General features: G+C 55.6%; 6 protein-coding genes across 6 annotated transcripts; 2 read left to right on the top strand and 4 right to left on the bottom strand.

The window, feature by feature from the left end:
* Positions 1–1,264: 1,264 nt before the first annotated feature.
* Positions 1,265–1,698, bottom strand: G647_08649 (uncharacterized protein; the record flags this gene model as incomplete). Its single annotated transcript, XM_008732957.1, has 2 exons — positions 1,265–1,474; positions 1,528–1,698. 2 exons carry the CDS (start codon positions 1,696–1,698, stop codon positions 1,265–1,267), a joined length of 381 nt encoding a protein of 126 aa, XP_008731179.1.
* A 1,237-nt stretch (positions 1,699–2,935) lies between these two features.
* G647_08648 (uncharacterized protein) lies at positions 2,936–4,657 on the bottom strand (the record flags this gene model as incomplete). Its single annotated transcript, XM_008732956.1, has 1 exon — positions 2,936–4,657. The coding sequence occupies one exon, from the start codon at positions 4,655–4,657 to the stop codon at positions 2,936–2,938; it is 1,722 nt and encodes a 573-aa protein (XP_008731178.1).
* A 6,270-nt stretch (positions 4,658–10,927) lies between these two features.
* G647_08647 (uncharacterized protein) lies at positions 10,928–12,601 on the top strand (the record flags this gene model as incomplete). The annotated part of the gene is made up of 1 exon (XM_008732955.1): positions 10,928–12,601. The coding sequence occupies one exon, from the start codon at positions 10,928–10,930 to the stop codon at positions 12,599–12,601; it is 1,674 nt and encodes a 557-aa protein (XP_008731177.1).
* Positions 12,602–13,719: 1,118 nt separating this feature from the next.
* On the bottom strand, positions 13,720–14,616 carry G647_08646 (uncharacterized protein; the record flags this gene model as incomplete). The annotated part of the gene is made up of 1 exon (XM_008732954.1): positions 13,720–14,616. One exon carries the CDS (start codon positions 14,614–14,616, stop codon positions 13,720–13,722), a length of 897 nt encoding a protein of 298 aa, XP_008731176.1.
* Positions 14,617–15,526: 910 nt separating this feature from the next.
* G647_08645 (uncharacterized protein) lies at positions 15,527–17,095 on the bottom strand (the record flags this gene model as incomplete). The annotated part of the gene is made up of 1 exon (XM_008732953.1): positions 15,527–17,095. One exon carries the CDS (start codon positions 17,093–17,095, stop codon positions 15,527–15,529), a length of 1,569 nt encoding a protein of 522 aa, XP_008731175.1.
* Positions 17,096–19,021: 1,926 nt separating this feature from the next.
* G647_08644 (uncharacterized protein) lies at positions 19,022–20,097 on the top strand (the record flags this gene model as incomplete). The annotated part of the gene is made up of 3 exons (XM_008732952.1): positions 19,022–19,346; positions 19,405–19,796; positions 19,918–20,097. The coding sequence occupies 3 exons, from the start codon at positions 19,022–19,024 to the stop codon at positions 20,095–20,097; spliced, it is 897 nt and encodes a 298-aa protein (XP_008731174.1).
* Positions 20,098–20,353: the final 256 nt, after the last annotated feature.

Raw genomic sequence — 20,353 nt, 5'->3', positions numbered from 1 at the left:
TACCTTGCACAACAAACTTATCTAGGAGGAGCTGAAATCAACCAATGAGCATTTCGATCAGGGGAAGAGGAGCATGATCCGCAGAAGGCCATAGATGGGGAGAGTGCCTGACTTCGATTTCGGTGTTGAGGGGCACCTGCTTAAGAACATCGCCCGACATCCAACGAGGGTCTCCATGGGTGCCGGGATCATTGTTGAGGTCGCTTTGTCTTCCAGTTGCGGAGGAAACCATCGGATCAGGATGAAACTGGGTCAGATTGGTATCTAGGCCTTTTCCATCAAGCCAGATGCCCACATGGTTGTCGAGTCACTGTTGATGGACTTTGAAAGCTCATTGGGATGTTCATTTCGTCCCGAAGGAGCCAATGGCATTGCAGACTCCCCTCGATGAGCTGAGCGAGGGTCGTCCGGTCGGTATATCTCATCATCAAGGAGGCCCTCGTGGCCTTTCAAGATTCCTTCGAGTACAACGTTGATGCTGTCGATAACTTCGCGACGGTTCAGGTGGTCAACTATCAGTGTCTGCCTTTCCTTAAGATCTTTTGTACAACAAGCTAGGCACGAATTCTAGATTCGTCCGCGGTACCCCGTCACGAGGAGTCAAGCTGTGGAAGGAAGGGTCATGCAGATGATGTGCTATTGTCAGTCACTCGCGGCAGCGGTTCTGAAAGACGTTGTGCGAGTGCGAGTGCGAGTATGGCACGGCGGAAGGACAACAGGAGCGGCAGGCATCCTGTTAGCCACTCGACCTTTTGTTAGCCAACCATCGTCATTGTCCATGTATCCTCAATAGCCACTTATCCTCTTACCCACTCGTCCTTACGCCTTTGTGGCTCCCACTCTCACCGTGGGTTTGAGCCTTCGACACGTAGTGCCTCTTGGGTGCCGACCCGTCGGCCAGGCAGTCGATGGCCCCCGCCATGGAGACGCAGTCAGGGTATGCATCAGCCTGCCTTCTGAACTCGACGGTACTACTGTTGCGATGGGAGCCTTACTGTACGAGGGCGTGGTGCGCATTGCGTCGAAATCATCCTGGCCGTGAAATCCACAAAATCCCGGGTATTGACGCAGATCTGTGTAAGGGTGATGCAAGAGCAGCAGAGGTAAGGAAGTGGGAAATGGTAAGGGATCACCGCCTTTCTGCAGGCAGTCCCCAATGATGTAAACTGGCGCGAAGCTGAGCCAGAGGCTCGAGAGGCATAAGTGAACCCGGAGGTGGACTGCGTTCTCGTACATTGTAGCCTGACCAGCAATGACACCGAAATCAGACGACAAGGCACAGAAAATCGCCCTGTGGCTGCAGCATGACATCCTGGCCTGCTCCGACCTCGATCCACTGACCTTGAACAACGTGCCGGCCGTCAACTGTGCAGCCTGCCTGCACGTTGAGCGCGATCAGTATGGCCCGAAAGTCCGTGATGGTAAGGAAGGTGTCCTGTCTCATGACTCTCATGACCTCCCACCCCTTGACCTGCTGAAATGGAGTGTTAGGACGTTTCTCGGTGGTGATCAGGGCCGGCGACGTACGCCCTCTAGACTAGTCCTCAACTTTTTCCACAGAATCTTGCCTATCCGTGACTTTTGTAGCGTGAGGATCTTGTCGTCTCCCCAGTGTCCGTCGACAATCCGCTGGGTTCTTGCCCATCTCGCCAGGTCTTCCACGGGGACATTGAGTGTCGTGGACTCTGGGGTGCTCATCTTGGGCTTGGAAATGACTGGGGCGTGCGTGACCGGCTCCACGCACTTCCTAAAAGGTTTCTTTCCGGTTCGTTCAAGCGTGGAGCCGTCCCGCAAACAGAGGATGCGCGTCGTCCTCGTGGACAATGGCAAGAGGAGCACGGAGGTGGTGATTCGACACCCAGCTCAACCCTCTCAGGGACATCGGGCTCGGAGTGTGATACCGACGAACCCCTAAACTGAATGCTTCTGGGGGTCATCAACTGGTCGCCAGAGGGTCTGACCGCCAATTAACAGCCTCTTAGGCACGGTCTGCTGGTAGGTTCACGGAGAAGCACAAGCTGCGAAACGAAGTGGGGAGCCCGCCGTGGTTGATTGCTTCACAGTACGCACTACACAGTGCTCTCCCGGAGTCTAGCCAGTTTGAGAAGTTCATTGCTAGAAACGATAGCATCCTAGGCTACCTCGGGTAGGTACTCGTAGGCCTCTCCAGATAAGTGATCTACCCTTTCTCAACAACGTTCTCTTCAGTCACGGGCGATTCTACCTCATCCTGAGCAGCCAGGCGGGAACAGGTGCACGGTCGGCTCTGTGCCCCTCTGGGGAGCTGACATCATACTCACGCGTAGCGAGGTCTTGGCAAACGCCCAGCGAGCCAATAACGAATAATGTCAACCACACAATGAGGGCTGCCCGCTGCAAAAGCTCGCAGTCTTGGCCCAGATTTGGATCAAAGCCTTGTCGTGAAGAAATGGTCTAGCGGACGTGCAACGATATCAAGGAGTCTGTCTCAATTTCTATCACAAGCTAGACGATATGCTCTGCAGGACGGCGAGGTTCCGTCTCAAGACTGTAAGAGCAAAACCTCAACCTGGTTGACTACTTACTACAGGACTCTCATCTCACCTCGTCCTCCACTCCTACGACCCGATACGCCTGGGTGCGACGCGCTGCGAGCCGTGCCATGCCACCACAGTGTGAAGCGGGCAGAGCAGTCTTGAACGTGCGTAGCCTTGATATGAGACGAAGAAGAGATGGCTACACGTTAGATCGTTTTTCATTCGGAATGAAATATGTAAAGAGCTCTACAGAAAACCCGAAATTTGTGCCCATATCGGCAGTAGTGATGGGGATCATGAGGCAGAGCCAACCAAACCAAACCAAACCGAGCCATCCATGTCCCACAGCACAATCCAAATAGTCAGTCTCAAAGTCATCAAAGTCAGTCTCACGTCATCAAGTCATTCAATTCGGTCGTTCAAGTCTGGTCCTCGCCCATGCCCGTGTCCGTGTCCGTGTCCGTATCCGCCGAGAGACGTCGCTTCCGATCCCTGAACCTGTCAATGTCCCGTCGTCGACAGAAATAGCAGGCAACACCCTCAAACACGCCTTCGTCGATGAGGGCATGTGGATCGGCGTTTTCGTACAAGAGGTCGAGCGTGAATCCATTCCTCACCGCCACATCGAAAGCTTTTCCGAACTCGTCTTTGAGCCAGGGCGACTGAACCCTCGACTGTTGCCAGGTGGCGTAGTCTCTCAACTCGTCGTCGTGAGGCCCTGTAAGCTCTGAGGGCTGGGGTTTCACTGCGGCATCGTGAACAGCCATCGACTGCATCGGCTGAGGTCGCACCGCAGTATTGTGATTACCTGACAACTTCGTTTGCTGGAGTTGGACCGCGACATCGTCAGCAGTAGTCAAATGTGGCTGCTGGGGTTGCACGACGGCATTGTCAACAGCCGTGATTTCCGTCTCTTGTGTTCCAGTGCTGTTCGGCTGACGACGAACAGCTGACATATTATCATGAAAACCCGTCAGACCCTTCTGTTGGGGTACGTCGCCGTCCGACTGACGACGGAGCATTGATGGATCATCCCGGAGACGCGTCAAATCCCTCTGTGTGGGTAGAGCGCCGTCAGACTGACGACGAAGAGTTGTGTAGTCTTGTCCGACGTAGACCCCCATGAGTTGTGCCTGTGGACGCCGACCAGGCGACACGTTGCCAATTTGGACGGGCATACCTGGCACCGCATTCCAGGCCTGTGCTTGACGGTCCATAACCAATTGCCGCTGGACGTCCAGAGGCATGTCGCTGTGCGAGGCCGGCATTCCGTAGTGGGTAACATGGGCTTCGAGCAGTTTGAAGCACTCCGGAGTCATCCTGTGATGAACCCCTTTTGAGTTCACCCAGCAGTACGGGCCCAGTAAACAAGATGTCGGGCAGCGCATAAACACGCACAGATCATACAGGAAGGGCGGTCGTCCCTGCTGTTCTTGTGCCATGGCACTCTCCTGTCTCCGTGGTACAGGCATGCGACCGCTAGCTGATACATGTCTTCCTCCGTCACCCCGTGGCGTGACAGAGCGTTGGACTGCTGGGGGATTTGGTGCCACGAACTGGAACGTCAGGGTGACACGAAGAGCATTGCCTCTGCGGAAGTATGAACTCCAGTCGAGCAGATGGTTGTCTGCGGCGGCCCAGTCGATCTCGAGCCCGGCATACCTCTTTGTGAGGTCTCCTTGCGCAGGGTCCGTGACAGAGACGACGACCGTGGTATGCTCGTGTCGCGGCTGTCGGTCTCCGACAAACGCTCGGCGCACCGCTTGCTCGAACCGGCCTTTCAGAACATGGCGCCAGTAGCAGCTGGGAGAGACGGCCACGTTAGACTCGGACTGGGTGGCGAGGATCTTGGTATCGAGCTCCACCCTCCACTCGACGGAATAGTGGATATGGTTTCGTCCATGCGCCTGGTAGGGAGCCCCATCCTTCTCGTTCAGGAACGACGTTTGTTCCGGCTCGGCGGATGGAGGTTGGCCTGAGGCGGGCTGAGCTCCGTTGGCGATGGACGAGCGTGTCTCGCCTGCTCTGCTGGTCGTGACGGTATTCGCAGAGGGCAATGGGAGACGCCGCTGCCGCTGTGAAGAAAACTGGGCAGCCCACTCCCATAGAAATACCCGGTCCAATCCTGGATACTCGTTCATGGCGTCGAGGAGAGTGTGGCGGGTCTGGAATGGCCTGAGGTGATGGCGAAGAAGGAAGAATGTGAAGGGCTAGAAAGGGGAGTGCGTAGGACATATGTGCAATGGAATGTGCAGGGCCATGTGTAATAGATAGAACACGCCTGGGCCGCCAACGTTCCTGCAGTGTACAGATAAACGCCTTCACACTGCGAGCTCACCTGGGTCACTGTCACAGCTCAACACACGGAACCGCGGATGCCCCTGCAGGATACACAGAAGACAATTCGAAGCCGCGAGCTCAACATCCAAACGCCACCAGCCGACGGGGGTGTGCTGTCCCATGTCTTTGGCGAATAACCTTGACAGATGCCGTATGCCAAACGTCCTGTCTCCTGCACACGTTGCACCATCCCACCACCAATGGCCAAATTGCAGATACCAGTCCGTCCAGCCTACAAAGTAAGGAGGGAGAAGGTTTTGACGTGCAAGGGAGCGAAATCGACGCCAACATCGGGTGGCCCCTCGTGCCTCGCGTGCGGTCCATCTCCCTCCTTACTCGTCTCCATAGACTGAGCCCAGGCCGCAGTGGTCGAGTGTCAGGTGTTAAATCCAAAGTGGCAGGTGTCAGACGGCGAGACTGACGCCACAATCCAAGATTTTGTCGCGTCTTTTCCTTCTTAGCTAGCGCCTCTGTGTCGATAGAGTGCAGCTCATCCGTCTCCCCGTCCCCTCACGCCAAAACAGCATCCTCTGTCTTGTGGTGGGATGGCGGTCTGATCTCGGTCCTGAGCCAATCCAAGGTGTGCTCTTCCTGCAATCGACCCGCGGATGCTCGGATCTGGGACGGCGACGGGAACGAGAGGGATCGAAAGTAGCACACCGACTGTTCCCTTGCCGCCACCCCAAGACTTAGCGACCGCTTCACCAGACTTCAATGATCTCTCAGCCTGACGCAGCCTCACCGACTCTTATCCAGCGTTGTTCAGCCCTACTTCGCTCTACTGTCTAGGGACTGTTGATACTGGTGTCGATAGTCGACCTTGGATACACACATCTTTCAGTGTAAGATGAGAGAGGTCTCTGGACCAGGAAAATGAAACGGCCAGACCGACAGACACCGGATGCCACCGGCCGTGAAAATGCTCAGTCACACCTGACTGGTGGCACGTCTTCCGGGTTGACGTCTTCGAAGACTTTCCCCGCAAGGTAGGTGCAAGGATGAGGTTGGGCAGATGTGACACGGCGAGCGCATTCCGCATCGAGCCGCGTATCTCCCAAAGGTTCCCTAGCTGTCTTGCTCTCCTCTGGGGGTCATCTTGACATGGATCGGACAAAGTGGAGGAAGCGGTCGCTGTCGGATCACCCTCCAAGCCGTCCCCCCAGATCTTCGAGCGACGTAGACGGGACTTGGGCATCTACGTCCGCTACCCACTTGCCTGCCCAAGTCCAAAGTGGGTTGAGTGTGCAAAGGTTACGAAGTCAGAGCCTGGTGGACTCGGAGGGCTACCGTCAGGACTAGAACACTGCGACGTAGCCACGCTTCGGTATCCAGACTCCGGCGGTGGAAGGTCTAGGAACCTGGCTATCAGCGCCATGCCATGTGCTTGCATGGATCGTGATGTCCATTGTCGCCCTTGACCTTGTGGGGAGACTTTCACCCTCAAACACATCCCAAAGCTATTCTGGAGTGAGCGTGGCGCCGCTTAGGAATGCCGTGACAATACCAGAGCCGCCAGATTCCATATACTGATGACAGATCCCCATGATATGTCAAATGTAAGTTCTGGGGCTTTGTCGATCACTGGCTGGCTGGATAGTCCGGTCTGCGGGCGATCGCCCATCTCGGACCGTCCCAAATCTCTCAGATCAGGGATGCCCCAGTCGCGATTCCTGGCGTTAGTCTGACTGACTGGGGGTGTGGTGCGTCGAGCATGAGTCATTCACGGCTTTCCTTGGACTGGGCTCCTGAAGGCTTCGCTCGTGTCAATTCATCGGGCATTCATTCATCGCCAGTGGTGACCATCGAGTTGTCGGCTCTGAGATCTAGATTATCATCGAGTGAAGGTGCATTGAAGGAGCGGTGCCGTTACCAAAGTACATTGAATCATGACAACAACTTTCGTGTGCGGGAAGTCGTGCCATCATATGCAGAGGTAGCATCGACTATGAGGCGTGGATCTCGGTGTGCTTCACGCAAGTAGGTATCTAGTCACATTGGGAGACGTATCGACTCCATCTTGGGGAGGGAAGCAAACGCCCCACGGGGACTTCTCACATGGTCTTATACTGTAGGTGCGTAGTCGTTAACAATCATACGAAGCATCACCACTGTTGCTTACAGCTGCGTACTCCGAAGTGCTGCGAGAGTCTGATTCATCCTTCGACAACCGAACAGATTATCGCCGCTTACCGCACATCGCGGCAGCCACACAGTCGATCGTGAAATGAAGCTCAACTTTCCGATAATGACCATGGTACTTTGCTTGGAAGATTTCCCCCATATACTCCGTACAGAGGGAGTATTCTTACGGTGCGTCCCAGGGCTGCGAGACTTCCACTACGAGATACTCCGAGGAGATGCCAGGAAACTTGGTTCTTGACGATGCGCTTTGAGAGTTGGCTCTGCAAATGTATGGCACGTCTCCCACTGCATGATCGCTTGCTCTATCAGTGAGTAGTGGAGGAGTACAAATGGAGGAGTGCCAATGGTGCAGTAATTCTGCCAATGATACTTCGTACAAGTGCGAAAACCATAGTGCTAGTGGGATCCCTGCTGCTTTAAAGAACCCAGTAGCTCGCGATCTAGGGCACTGGTACTCACCCACTATCGATAAGGAGACACTCGACCTTGTTTCTCGCTGTTTTGGAGACTCTGTTCGAGGCTACAGTAGGTATCTTACCACGGCACTGACATTTCGTGGCAGAAGCACGTAAGGGTGCCGGGCTTGGCGATGCTGGGTGACCGCTTCCCAGGCACTGCACCACCAGCGAACAGAAGGCTGGACTATAATCGCGCAGTGTTGAGCGACGGAGGACTGGAGGCCCATAATTAGGAGCCTGTCTGGTCCATGGGATTGTTGGAAGAGGCAATCCAGATGTCGACAGCGCTGAGGTTGAGAAGGGCTCGCGCATTTACCCAGCTCCATGACCAGTTGAAGGGTAGTTACTGGACCACCATCAATGGTGAGTTGCGCGACCTTTAGAAGCGAGTCCCCAGAAGCGGCCCATGTGGGGGGCGATGTTTGCTTTAGCAAGTGCCGACAATGCTCTGCAAACAGACACAGCCATTTCCAGGGGTATTAGCACACGGAAGGGAATATCTGGATGCCATTGACTGGATCGCCACCGGATTCGTTGCTTCTATTGTAATGCTCATCACCAGCTTGTTTCACCCACTCGTCTGCTGATTTCTAGCACGACCGGTGGACAACGGTCTCTCTGGCCATTATTCCTGAGTCTCTCGGCCCGTGCGAAGCCGGGATGGATGGGTTCGACGTCCTTGGGGGCTGGACGGCCTTTGCGGCAAATAGGAAAGTCCATCCCGGTCAAGAGGGCGGCGTAACCTCGAGCAGCGCTGGGCAAGGGAGACGGGCCAGGGGGAAAGAAGCCAGTCGGTATAGGATGACAGGGAATCTGAAGGGAGACCTATTCCGTACGTTCTCCGTACGTTATCTATCATACTATGGTAAGTGGATGCTCCCGGGCTTCCACCAGGGTGAGTTGTGACAAGAGGGGTCGCCGTTATGAGCAATGAGCCCGCAGAGAGTCAAGACATTTCTTCTCGCACAGAGAGGTTTCTTTAGACTTGATGGAGAAGCGAAGGCGTGGAAAGATGCCTATCTTATTGCTGTAAGAGATCGCTGATGGGGGCCCAGGGACAATTTGAACGGACCTACCTGGAACACGGCGAGAGACATGAATGCACACAGCAGTTGGTCTTGTCGATCAACACAACCGATCACTGGCTGCCCCTGCGCTTCTGTTAGGCGTTTCTCCCTACCTATGGCAGCCCGGAACATCGGCTTTCTCACTCCTTTTTTGATAGAAGCCTAGGTGCCATGGCCTCAGCAAGCGTCGACCCCCACAGAATCCTTCTGACAAGCTCGCAGTTGCTTGTGCTGTGTGCTGTGCCTCAAAATGGGTTGGCGAGCCGTGTTGTACGTCCTGTGTACATACAATGCGGCCGAGTTCAACCCCCACTCAGGGTAAGCCACTCGCATTAGACGGCCGCTTCCACGCGTTAGGCGGTATTCGATGTATGCTAATACCCTTAGTTCGACACGTTCTCGTCTTTGCTCACGTCGCCCCATCATTAACGCAGCTCGATCCGATATAGCGGCTTGGCTAGGCGCATTTTGGGGGTATCTGCAGGCGGACACGATGCTGCACTGCATGTACTCCGTACTCAGTACTAACACAGTACCGTGCTATGCTGCGGCGAGATCAAGCGGGTGTTGGCTGAAGCGCCACATCAGGTAAGCTCACTAATTAGGCCATAAGCTAATTAGGCCATAAGCTGTATATAGTAAGCAAGACGCCCTGACGACCTCCGGATTCACTCTACACATACCACAGCAACTTTGTCTCTGGACCAAGGCCTGGAGCACAATACCGCGTCATTGGATGAGACTGTTCATGCGGATCGACGGGCCTTTCCTAGTTGCAGCCGCCATTCAGCCTCGTCCCCGTAGAATAACACAACGATCTATTTCTGTTATGGCTGAGGTAGTTTTCAGGGTGCAACTCTTCACTTGGACCCCCGTCTGAACAATCCATGCGCCAGGACCGAAGAGCGGAGGCTCCTGTAGTGCGTGGTATATAGGGCATGCCCAAGGCCTGGAGGTAAGAGTCATCTGCAGATCTACCAAGACTGCGAAGAAAAGTCAGCATTCTCCATCGAACCCCTCTAGCAGAGTCACCTGCCAGCACCCATCAATCAGTACTTTCAGGACGTGAAACTCAAGAGCCTAACACACCACAATTCACCGCGCAAGACCATGTCGGGCTTTATTTCGAGCATAGGGGCGGGGCTGACGGGAATGTTGGGTCATGGTGCATTCGACCCTTCCCAGTTCCCTAGCGAGGTGCAAGAGATGGAGGCGGACGTCAACTCCGGCATTGATGACAGCGAATACGAAGCACTCATGCAGCTCCTGCAGCGCCTCGCCCAGTCCGGCGCCGACGTCTCGCACGATCCCAATCTCGCGCACGGGATGGAAGAGCTGGCACACGCAGTCCTGTCGATCGAGACCTCGGATGGCACAATTTTCAACGACCAGCTAATCACCAGCGCGGTGCACAAGCTGCACAACGAGGGCCATTGCGAAAACATCTTTGCCTTCCTGGAGCAGTTGCATCACGACAGCGTGGACTTCAGCCATGACGAACAGCTGCAGGCGACAATGAACAATCTTAGCGTGCAGCTTGAGCAGGTAAGTGATGATTCGTGCCCGTTTCGCATTGTTGCCAAAATCCTGGTTGGGATGAGAAACCTGACAAGCCGAACAGGGAGGCGGAGAGCAGTCCCCGAACCCGGGTCCCTTAGTAGGTGCAAAGTCAATGCCTCCAAGCGATGAGAACGAAGCTCTAACAAGCGACGATAGGTAGGCGGCTTGTTCGGAGGCCTCGCCCAAGGAGGACAACATTAAGTGGCCGTCAGCGATGGACTCATCCATCTGGATTCGGATGCCGGGCTTCCTGGTGCACTGGCAGTGTGACGGAGACGAGCGAGAGCAGGAGGGAGTGTGTTGTCGTACGAATAGCTCATTCACTGCAACAATGGTATCGCGTTGCATGCAAGTTTTGGTGTCTGCATGCTGCCTTGTTGAATTTCCACATCAATAGATTGACATGGCCCATCACCGAGGAAGACATTCAGGGTCATCCGTTCCACCAGTACCGGCGGAGGCAAACATGCACGTGCCTGTTGAAGTGAGAAGTGTAACTGGTAAGAGCACTACTCCGTACATAAGTGAGATACAGAGTGCAATGTAAGTGGCATCGATAAAAGGCGCGGGAATCTCCTCGGCGAATGTGCGAAACGAAATTACTAAGCCGCGGGGCTGCTGGCCTTGGCGGCAACGACCTTGTGCCTCACGTGAAAATGGGGAACTCCGTGACCAAGCCTGTCTAAGTTAGACGACTTTTTCTCTGTCACGTGCTCGTCCTGCGCCTGTTCGTGCCGCCGCACTTTCACCTCTTCCGCTCCCCCCACGTTACGCCAAAGGACCAGTGACCACAGCCTTGGGACGAGCAAGCTCAGAGTTCAAAGTTCACAGTCCAGCGTGCACCATGGGAAGAGCCTCCCCTCAAGGTCTGACCGCTCAAGACTTCCACCACCACCAGCCTTATGTGAATCCCCTCGACGTCTTCCCCGCCAAGTCGAGATTGGCCGGTCGTTCACAAAACTACAGGTCACCGGTCAGGAACCAGGCCACAGCCAGGAGCTCATCGCGTCTCGCGGCCGATCGACATACATTCGCGTGCTGTGGCGAGGATGAAGATGATGGCTCTTTTCTCTCCTCCAACGCCCTTGACTGTTGCGTCACTTTCGACCATGGAGGCGACGGCCTTGTCAGCTTTGACGAGCCTTCGCCCGGCTGCTGCGATGAGCCACATCACAACTCCCCAACACCCATGGACTGCGAAGATTGCGTCGACGACTGTGACGACTGCGTGGAGGAGCATGTCAAAGCCATTCAGAGACCCTGCCACTTCGTTGATCAGTGTGAGGATTGCGACGACGAAAAGATGACCCACTGCCCTGATGGCCCTGCATGCCAGGACACCTGTGACGAATGTGACTTTTCGTGCTTCGACTGCGTCGACTGGACCGAATTTGAGAAGGACAAAAATCTAGGCCTCTCCTTCTCAGTCCCACTGCTGCACAACAACGACTTTACGCAGTCAGACTTGGGCCTCGAGGAACCTGGTATGCTGGGCATTCAGCCCCTCGACATGCTCATTGACCCCCCTAACACGGTAGTCCCCCCAGTCGATGTCCCCATGCATCATCAGTGTTTTGCCAACACAGCCCCTTACTGGGACACCATTGCCCAGGAACAGCTCTGCTCCGGCAACCCAGGACTAAGTCAGCAACTTCCACTGCCACCGTTCTCCCTCAACTTTGGCTGCCACCCAGCCGTCGCTCACCAGCAGCAGCTGCAACAGCCACAGCCTGTCCCGGTGACTGACGGTGCTCACCTCGCTGCCGGACCATCGCATCTACTGGACGGGCTTTCTTCAACGGACGCCCCTAAAGACCCTCTGACCGACACGCAGGACCTCCTCTCCGCCGTCACCGCCCCCAGCACATCCCGCGCGTGCCAATGGCTTATGCCCTGCGGGACCGTGTGCGGCGCCTCCTTCGCCACAGGAACGGACCTCAAAAAGCACGTAAAAGCCGTGCACCTGGCCAAGGGCGTGACCAAATGCCAATGGCAAGGCTGCGAGGCTGCAGACTTTGCCTCCGAAGCCGCGCTGACGGGCCACATCTCCAAGAAACACCTGGCGGCGATGCTTGCGCACGCATCGGCATCGGCATCGGCATCCTCGTCGACCCCGAGCGCGACCGCCACTCCGCACAAACACCACAAGCACGCCCACGACGGCGGCCCGCCCTTCAAATGCACGTTCCCCAACTGTGCCAAGTCCTTCACGTACAAGCACATCCGCGACGAGCACGTGGCCACCCACCACGGCGGGAACAAGATGTACTGCCCCATCTGCCACGCGTACCTCAACGGCGAGGGCAGCAACTTCAAACGCCACATGGCCCTGCACCGCCCGAAACATCAACACATGCTGTGCAAGTTCCACGACGTGGGCTGCAAACGCCGTTTTCCGCGGCTGGACAATCTCCGGCGCCACGAGGCCTGCTGCAAGTTTGGCAAGAAAGCAAAGGCCGAGGGCGGCCTGGGACATGCCGGACCGCACCATCACCACCATCATCACACACGTGCCTGAGGGTTTTCTGTGGGTGCGATGAAGGTTGAGAAGCACAGGCGGGTTGGTCTACTGTGGATACAATGGAGGTTGAGGCACAGGCCCAATGGTCTACGCGGATACAATGGAGGCTGAGAAGCGCAGCCCCGGTGGTCTACTGCGGATGTAATGGAGCTTGAGAGGCACGTGCCCGGTACTCTAGTGTGGCGTACAATGGAAGTCGATGAGGAAAAGTCCGCTCGCATTACAGCCGAAGACCCTTCCTCCAGTACAGTAGCTGGGATGGGCAAGGAATTTTGAGTGTGGCCTAAGTAGATAGGTACTGTGGCTACATACATAGCTTGGCTCATCACATAGCATGCCCTGGGGATGTACGCTCGTCTACCTGCCTACGAGTACTGGCCGGCGATAATGTCATCGAACAACCACTTTCTTCGATTGGAACCTTTCATTTCAAAAGGGCCAAACACATTGATTCGTTTATCAAAAGCGGAACGGACACGAGAAGCACAGTCACCGACAGACAGACAGACAGTAGTCGGTAGGCTAGACTGGCTAGAGTAGGCTACGGGTACAATTCTCTTCGATCCTGGTGCTCTGCCCTCTTGGCCTATGTTCATGATTGATTGGGGATAACGAAGACCACGAGGCCGCCCCTCTAAACGCATGATGCATGATACATGATATTGTGCTCCAAGGTAGAGCGTCTCTCCTCTTGGCTCCATTCTATTACATTCCCCTGGGCCTGCAGTAACAAAAATCATCATTCATGCAATACCTTGTCGTACCGTAAACGCCGGGTGAAGCTCCAACCATTTCTCGTTCGACGTCCTCTGTATCATGGGTTATCAACGTGGGTATCATTTGCGTATTATTCATGCTAGATCTGTGAACCAGGGGGGTATCCAAAACAATAGTGTTAGTGTTGGTAGGGGCGGTGGAGTAGGGTTGAGCCGCCGTGCTCCCAGGGTATCATAATGCTGCTCTGAGTTGCGGTGTGTGACGTCTGCGATTGCAGGACATGGTGCATCTATCGAGCTGAAGGATGCTCGACGGTGGTGAAGGCGTTACCTCCTGGAGAGCCTGCCATTCGCCGGAAAGGCAGACGAAAAGCTCACAGATGAGCTAGTGGCGACAGATCATGCCAGTGTATCATTGCTGCTTCCAGCACCAAAGTTCAGCATTCCGCTAATGGGATTCCTCCCAAATCTTTCCTTCTTCCGCTGCCGCCTCTTGGCCGCGAGCTGAGGGCTCCAGACACCAGCAAACAGATCTTCACATTCGTCTTCGTCCTGCGAATCGAATTGCAGGTCTCCATCCGCACGGGTCGCGCCGGTGCTAGGACCATCGATTAACCTTCTCAACTCGTGCGATGGGAGTGGAAGGGCCTCGTCGTGCGTCTGCACCGGCGTCGTATCGTCCTCGTCATTCTCCCAGCACACGCTCACACGAATCCTCTTGGTTTCGAGGATGAACTTGCCGACTTTGTATTTCTGGCTTTCTTCACTGGCCTCGACGTATTTCCAGCCCAGGATGTTCCCGCAAATGGCGCAGCTGATGTCGCTCACGACATGTTGGCCAGTGACCAGATTTCTCGAAATGGATTTATTCTGAAACGTGTTGGGGAGGGCGGGTGTCATGGTTTCGATGTGGCTGGTCGTTCCTTGGACCAGGAATGCGCGGCCATGTCTGCCCATGAAGCCTTTGCTTATGATCTGCGAGGTGAGGCAGAGGTCTGTGGAGCATTTGGCGCATTGGATGTGGGAGCTGTGGCCGTTGAGGAACTTGTCGTCTGGGGGGATGATGATGGCGGAGGACGAGGAGGTAGGGATTGGAGTCGGAGTCGGACTCCTTGTGAACGGGTTTGATGAGGACGAAGACGGAGCGGATAGCGTGGAGGTGGTTGTATCGGTGGACCCGTTGCTGTCGGTGCTGGATTGACGCGACTTGCGGCGGAAAGGCAGCGAGGGGAGCAGGTATATAGGGAAGAGAGGGAAGAAGGCTGGAGGATCCGACGTCTTGCGGAGAAACGACATGGTCGCCAGCTTCGAGGGTCAAGATAGATTGAACTGCTACGATGAGGAAGACTGCACCGGGGGGAATGTAGGCAGTAGGTCAGTCATGCGCAGCGTGGGGATCAGTCATGGTCTCTCAGGCGTCTGATCCCCGGATCCCCGGAGTTGCGGGATGTGATCGTAATGGAGACGCGAGAGTGCCTGAAACAGTTGTTGATGACGTGGATACCGGGTGTCAGTTGCTCATGGGCACCGGTTGAGACAGGAGGACAGTGGACCAGCCACGCAGAGAAGAAGGGAACTTGAGTATTAGCAGTATCAACGCAGAGAAGCAGAAGAGAGAGTCGAGGCCATGATGGGAAGCGGTCCTGTATCCAACAGCCTTGCCGCAATGTCACCTGGCTGGTTGCTGGTGTCCCAGTCGAGGTCGCATGATCATCGGAAGCCGACGGTATCATTCTCGCTGGGCAGGTCAGACGGAGTGGATGGGCTCATTTACGCACAGTAAAGGTGAGATATTCAAAGTCAGACGAAGTCATGATTCGGTGATGACAAACCTCGGAACATGTGGAAGGCGGGGAAACTGGTGCGCCTTGTCACGTGCTTGTGTACCCCGCTGGAGTGAGACTGACAACAGTCACTACGCCTTGACGTGCTCGGTTCCGTCCATCATCAACAGCCTAAAGGTGAAATAGAGGGGTTCATGGCCCGGATCTTGGTGCTGTCTCGCCATTGTTCGACTCAGTTGACAATGACTTGCGAATGATGAAAATTGAGAGGAAGGCTGCGGTAAGGCAAGGTGAAGTTGCTCCTTGAGCCGAGTTTACGCACAGATTTCTCGGGATTCCTCTACAGTCAAGGGAGCAAATCGACTATATAGATGTATATGTGGCTGGCTACAACATGCGCTGACAGACACAGGATGCGACACCTATTGTAGGCGCAGCCCGCCACCCTCGTCACGCAACAGGCGCACCCGCATCTCTTTGGCCTTTGCTTCCATTTCTTTCAGCGTGCAGACATTGGAGGAGACGTTTCCATCGCTATTGAGTGCTGAAACGCCTTGTTGGGGTTCTGGCCCCCCAGAAACGCTGCCCGAAGGTGCTAGGAACAAAGCGGCGAGCAGAGAAGATTTCCAGATGGGAGTCCTGCTGCGGAAGCTCGAAATCATCGTCATACCCAAGAGCAAGAGCGCCAGAGCCTGCAAAGCCAAAGGCAGTGCGAGCCACGCCCAGCGCACATGGATGTACGTACTGTCCTGCGTGCTTGCCCCCAATGCCCACGCAATGTTTGCACCGGGGCTTGAGCGGATCTCGGCTGTCATGCTTCTTGCCAACGCATCAATGATGGAGGTGCCACTGCCATCGGAAGACAGTGAGTTGTACAAGGCGTCCATTGCATCTGAACTGTACGACGCCTCCGCGAGGATGGCAAAAGCGTCCCCAACAAGGAGTTTCCGAAGATACGAGCCTACGGCTTGATAGCTGAAGTCGCTCACTGCGAAGTTCGTCTGCTCGTTCGGGGCAACGAACGCTGGCGGAGCGGCGATGTTGTAGCCGACGGTCGAGTTCTCGCGAGGTACGTCAGAAATATATTCGTCACTGACATTTTCTTTGAAGACGCCATTTTGGAAGCTTGTTTGGTACTTCTGTAAGCAAAAGTAGATGCTGCAGTCGTAAGCTCTGATATCATCAGGTGTCGTCGAGAAGTTGGCCTGGGATAAGATGATGGAGAGGTTGATCAGGCTGGCACCGAGGTTTTCCACCACCACCTGGTTGGGCATCGTGTTTGCAGTGGTATTGATCAATCCTCCGTCACCGTCGAGCAGCAGCTGGTTTGGCAGCGTATAACTCCTACACTGGGTGCTGGACCCGGAGCCGGAGCAACCATTCCGAGCCACCAACCGAGTCACATTCACACATCTGCTGCACACCGCTAGCGATGTATACTCGGAGAAAGTGCAATTGCCAGTACTGCATTGAGCGGTTGTCGATGCACGCGTTGCAGCGGCGCCTGGATCGAACAGACCACTATAAGCCGCCGCTTTCATTGTCAGGGGAACGTCTCGGATCCCCAGTAATCCTCCAGGTGCCGCATTTTGATATGTTTGAGTCCGTGGTACTATCGCCGTGGATACGGCAACGGTGCGCAAGGGGTAAGTAATGGCTTGTTGTGTAAAAGGTCCGATGGCGATGGCGGCCACGGTCACCACGGCCCCCACCAAAGCGATATGCCACAACGCCGGAGTGACTATCATCCGCAAGGAACCTCTCACGCCCCTCGAGGCTGCGTCGAACTGCTCGAGCTCGATCAGCGGGCGTCTGTGGTTCGTCAATCTCGTCCACTTGAGCTGGCTGATGCATGACGCGGTAACGGCGAGTAGGCACGCCTTGGACACCAGGGCTAGGGTGGAGATGACGGCGTTGAGAGAAACCCTATGAGGCCATTCTGAAAGCGGCCTATCGTCGTAAACGTGTAGGACGACGATCACGGCAGCCATGCCGGCCAGCGAGGTGATCCAAGCAATTATCTCGACGGCCCATTCGACCGGCCCACAGCGTCGTGGCCCGTGTGGCCTCGGCTGCGCGTGTGTGGGAGAACCCTCAACATTGCCGACTGGAAAGTACACGCTGCTTTCTGCGGTCTTGCCAGGCTGGCGGAGCGGTGTTGACGGCAAGGGTGAGCTTGGGGACGAAGGGAGCATTGGCTCTGACAGGGGTCTTTCGGGTGGGTGATGCATTGCAACAGAACGGATACAATACGAGCAAGGTTGCACGAGAGAAGCCAGAAGACGTACCCAGTACTCGTACCGAGACGACGCACCCCTTCTTTAAACACAGACATGCATTCCATAAGGCAGCGCTGGCGGCGGCGGTGTCTTCGTTAGCGACTTGGCCGGGCATAGTTGGAGGCTTGGATTTCTTGGCCCCCATCGAGGTTGGTGCAAAGATGGGCCTGTTTGCCTTCTGAGGCTCGCATGGTTGCCTTTTCACCACTGGCGGGAGAGTGGTGGCGTGGTTAAGCCTTTAAAGAGGCAGCCTGGGTCAAATATTCTACCCATCTTGGACGGATTTGAAGGTGTCGAGGCTTAGACTTGCAAAGCTCGTCAGTTGCCCAGCAATGGAATGGAATGGAAGGGACAGGCTGGTGACTGCAGGGTGACGGCCACAGATCCGACTGATCCGTGAGACGAGGCATTCTGTGACAGTACTGCTATCGACTTGATGCTAAGTACTGTGATGTGCAGCAATATTAGAGTCTCAGAGAGCACCACCGAGAAGGTGAACGGGTCCTGCTTCCAATGACGCGAGTGCTTCTCGGGGGTTTGCTCATCTCCTCACAGTTACTTACACTCTCCTCACGGTCTCCTCACACCCACCTCACAGTTACTTCACCGTCTCCTCAGCCTTGCCTCAGCGACACAGTGGCAGCCTGTAGGCACCTCTCACCCAACGATTACCCCTCTATCCTCCCCCCCTCCCCTTCCCCTCCCTCCCCACGAACGTGACCAGACAGCATTTCCATGGCTGGCTGGCCCTGGACAGCTGAACCCTCTTCATGCAGACATCTGCGTATCGAGCACACACCATCACGAGTGGTTACAGCAACATCCGCCATGAGGCTGGCTGAATAACAGCGACAGCAAACCCGCCTGTGTCGGTTCCCAAAAGCAGAAAGCGCTACATTTGCCTGCGATCGTTTAGCGACTCACACACGCAGCAGGTTTATCGGCAGAGACAGACAGAACAGACGGACAATACAAATGTCTTTGCTATCGTTCGACCACCTTCGACATCTCTCTGCCCCGATTCGGTCCTCAGCCGCTTCTCTGCTTTGACGCATGGCCATCGCTTTCCCAAACCAAGTCTAGCCGGAGTCTGCTCTCGCGGTGCAGAACCCGCCCACGAGGTGGAACAGACATAACAATGGTAGGCGACACGGTTCCAGGCCAATTCGCTAATCGACGCCTGAGCTCTTGCAGATCATGTTCCTCGCTCGTAATTTTGTCTCCCGTCAGCCTCATCTTGCGCATCTGCGACAACCCCTGCAACAGCTGCCCTTTGCTGTATCTCTGAATGGCCGGCACCTCTCACTTGCAGCACAACCGGCCGCGACATGGAGCAGGGACATCGTCTAGACCCTTCGACCTGAAAATGCACATTCATGCTGCATAAGCCCGTGATGGGTCTCTAGCCAGGTGTACGCTGCGAATCTGATCAGCACTGAACCTCAGCTCCTCGTGGCGGCGCGCCTACGAAGACGAGACACAGATATGGGAAAGGTTGCCTGCCATTGACAAAAGGTAACGTCTCGCGATATATTGCTAAGACGGCCCGGCTCTGTTCTCCCTTTCATTCCAATCCATACTCTCTTTGCTATCCTCACCTCGCCGTCAACCCAGCCCAAGAGCGCAGTCCTAGCCACCATGTCCCTGAACAGTCAAAGTCTGCTGGTAGACCCCACCAAAAGCGCCGCCACAGCAACGCATAATCAAATCGATGGATCACGACCAAGCGATGTCAGCGGCCGAGATGGCGACGGCGACGGCGACGGCGTCCGTGCTGGTGCTCCAGGCGGCCCATCACGGAACATGTCGAGCAGTTCTAGTCCCCCAGCCAGCGACAAGCGCAAAGCATTCCGCCAAAGGATTGGAATTCCTGACGACGGTACGAAACCTCCCCACATTGACCTACAACAAAGGAGCACAAGGAGGAAGCGCCGCCAGCCGCGCAGACCTTCCACCCCACCAGGTAAGCCAGGCTCGCACGAATGACTAGACTGACGATTTCATCGCATTTTCCACAACAGACACCACCCTCGCCGGACACACGCTGAGCGCACACGTCGAGAAAGCTTACCGCGCGCAAACACGGTACTACTTTCTCGTGGCGAGCGCCTCGCACGGCATGCTCTGGCTGCAGATCGGCATCGGCGCCACCGTGACAGCCATCGGGACGACCAACTCGAACGCGGCGCGCATCGCCATCACGGTGCTCGGCGCCATCAACACCGTCCTGGCCGGCATGCTGACGTTCCTGAAGAGCCGCAACCAGCCGAACCGCGCGCTGCAGTTCCGCAACGGCCTGCGCGACGTCTACGAGGACCTGTGGCAGGTCGATTCCGAGACGGGCCGCCCTGACTTTGACGTCGACAGGAAGGTCGACTACCTGTGGGGGAAGTATAAAGAGGTGATCGCGGATGTGAGTTCCCGCCTGCCCTGCCCTGCCCTAGTCTCCCCTTCTCGCGTATCATACGTATCATGCAGGCATGCATATATGATTCGGTTCTGCGCTAACGCTTTCCTCCCTTCCCACCTTGTAGTCCGAGGCGAATTACCCCGACCTGTGGGTCAGCTTGAGTAACACGGGCAAGTCGCCGTCTCAGACACAGAAGCAGAATGGGAGCAGGAAAGGCAGCACCGCCAGCGGGACGCCTCCACCGCCGGGCTCCGGTCATTCTCTGGAGGTGCGTGCACCGCTGTTATCCAGTACGGTGCCTTGAACAGGGCGGGTCAGTTCAAGTTCCGCAGACGACGTGTCACCTGTCAAAGATAAGGAAGACCGATCAGAGTGTCTGTCCGTCTATCTGTATGCTGTGTACCTATCTGTCTGTCTGATCGTGCCTACCTTGGCCAATTCACCCCCTCAATGGACCTGGAGATTCGCGAATGTAGCGACTGTGTCTCGGACCGCTCTGCCCGTATGAAGGGCCACGAATGTGAACTCAATTTCAGAGGGCACGAGCCGAGTAACGGTCG

Source organism: Cladophialophora carrionii (assembly GCF_000365165.1).
Source record: "Cladophialophora carrionii CBS 160.54 unplaced genomic scaffold supercont1.7, whole genome shotgun sequence".
Taxonomy (NCBI): domain Eukaryota; kingdom Fungi; phylum Ascomycota; class Eurotiomycetes; order Chaetothyriales; family Herpotrichiellaceae; genus Cladophialophora; species Cladophialophora carrionii.
Note: the sequence above shows the minus strand (reverse complement) of the source record. Positions and strands in the feature narration are given on the sequence as shown.